The 1,077-nt window shown below is 61.0% G+C and overlaps 1 protein-coding gene across 1 annotated transcript in view; it reads right to left on the bottom strand.

Moving 5' to 3' along the window:
* Positions 1-37: 37 nt before the first annotated feature.
* The window catches only part of CTHT_0050280 (uncharacterized protein), a gene marked incomplete at both ends in the record, with an annotated part of 2,441 nt that continues 1,401 nt past the window's right edge, over positions 38-1,077 (bottom strand). The window contains 4 exons of the mRNA XM_006695313.1: positions 38-154; positions 234-316; positions 539-705; positions 846-1,074. Coding sequence (XP_006695376.1) covers positions 38-154; positions 234-316; positions 539-705; positions 846-1,074 — 596 coding nt within the window. The remainder of the gene's footprint in view (positions 155-233; positions 317-538; positions 706-845; positions 1,075-1,077) is intronic.

The following is a 1,077-nucleotide window of genomic DNA, read 5'->3' on the forward strand; positions in this document are numbered from 1 at the left end:
GGACCCTCGTGTTAGATAGGCGCTTGATCAAGCCTACCACCGCAGTCGTCGCTGACGCCTTCGCGGCCGCCTGCGTCGCAGGGCTGAGCTTGGGGTCCAGCGAGACGCCCAGCCACTTGATGGATTTGCCAGGGGAAAAGGACGCCCCTTCCACCTGTGTCGAAATGTTTGCGGGATCAAACCTGCCTCGCTTTGCCGGAGGCCCCCCGGGGGGGGGAGGGAATATACAGGACCTTTGTCTTGTTTGGGTCGATCCTGAGGCCGATCCCCCGGGCCTTGGTGCGTAGTTGTCCGACCCTGAGGGATTCGTGGTGGGCTAGTTGCACTGGGTGTTTGCTCCATGAGAGTTGTGCGTGGTCGTCCATGTACATAAACGAAGATCCCTGTTACGAAGGGGTGATAATTGGTAGGGAGTACAGGACGAAGAGGACTGGGAATCATGGAAAGCCTTGTGGGAGACCAGTGTCTGAGCGGAAAGTCGACTGTGCCCACCGGAACGAGAAGCGGCGGTTTTGGCAGAAGTCGGCCGCTGCCTTACAGAGCCAGTGTGGCCAGCCTTGATCCGCGAGAACCTCGCGGAATATCGGCGGCTGAACCGAGGGATAGGCCGAGTCCACATCCAGGGTGACCAGGAGCTCATGGTAGCCTTGTCTCGACATGGTCTCCGCGTCATGCACGAGCGCCTGGACGAGGTCCAGCGCGGATCTAGATGGGACGGCTCCTGCAACGTCTGGGGGGAGCAGCCCCGAGTTTAGCGCCGCCGCTGTCATCCTTCGGCCCAGAAGCCTCTCCACGCCGTTGCCGGAAGTCGACAGCAGATCGGCCGCCAGCCCTTGTAAGATCACGGATCTCTCCCGGGCTTCGAGAGGATGACTACTGTCGCTTGTTTGAATGCCTTAGGGAACGCTCCCCATTTTATGCAGCCTTCGGCAATAGCCCGGGCAGCTGGACGAACGAGCTCCCAGGTGTGTCTGAAGAATGCCAGTGGCACCCCATCGGGGCCGGGTGTGTTCGAGGTGGCACCGAGGAAGGCATTCTTGAGCTCGTCGTCGCTGGGCGGGTCAGCGAGCCTCGCTG

The sequence above is a fragment of the Thermochaetoides thermophila genome, assembly GCF_000221225.1.
Source record: "Thermochaetoides thermophila DSM 1495 unplaced genomic scaffold scf7180000011820, whole genome shotgun sequence".
Taxonomy (NCBI): domain Eukaryota; kingdom Fungi; phylum Ascomycota; class Sordariomycetes; order Sordariales; family Chaetomiaceae; genus Thermochaetoides; species Thermochaetoides thermophila.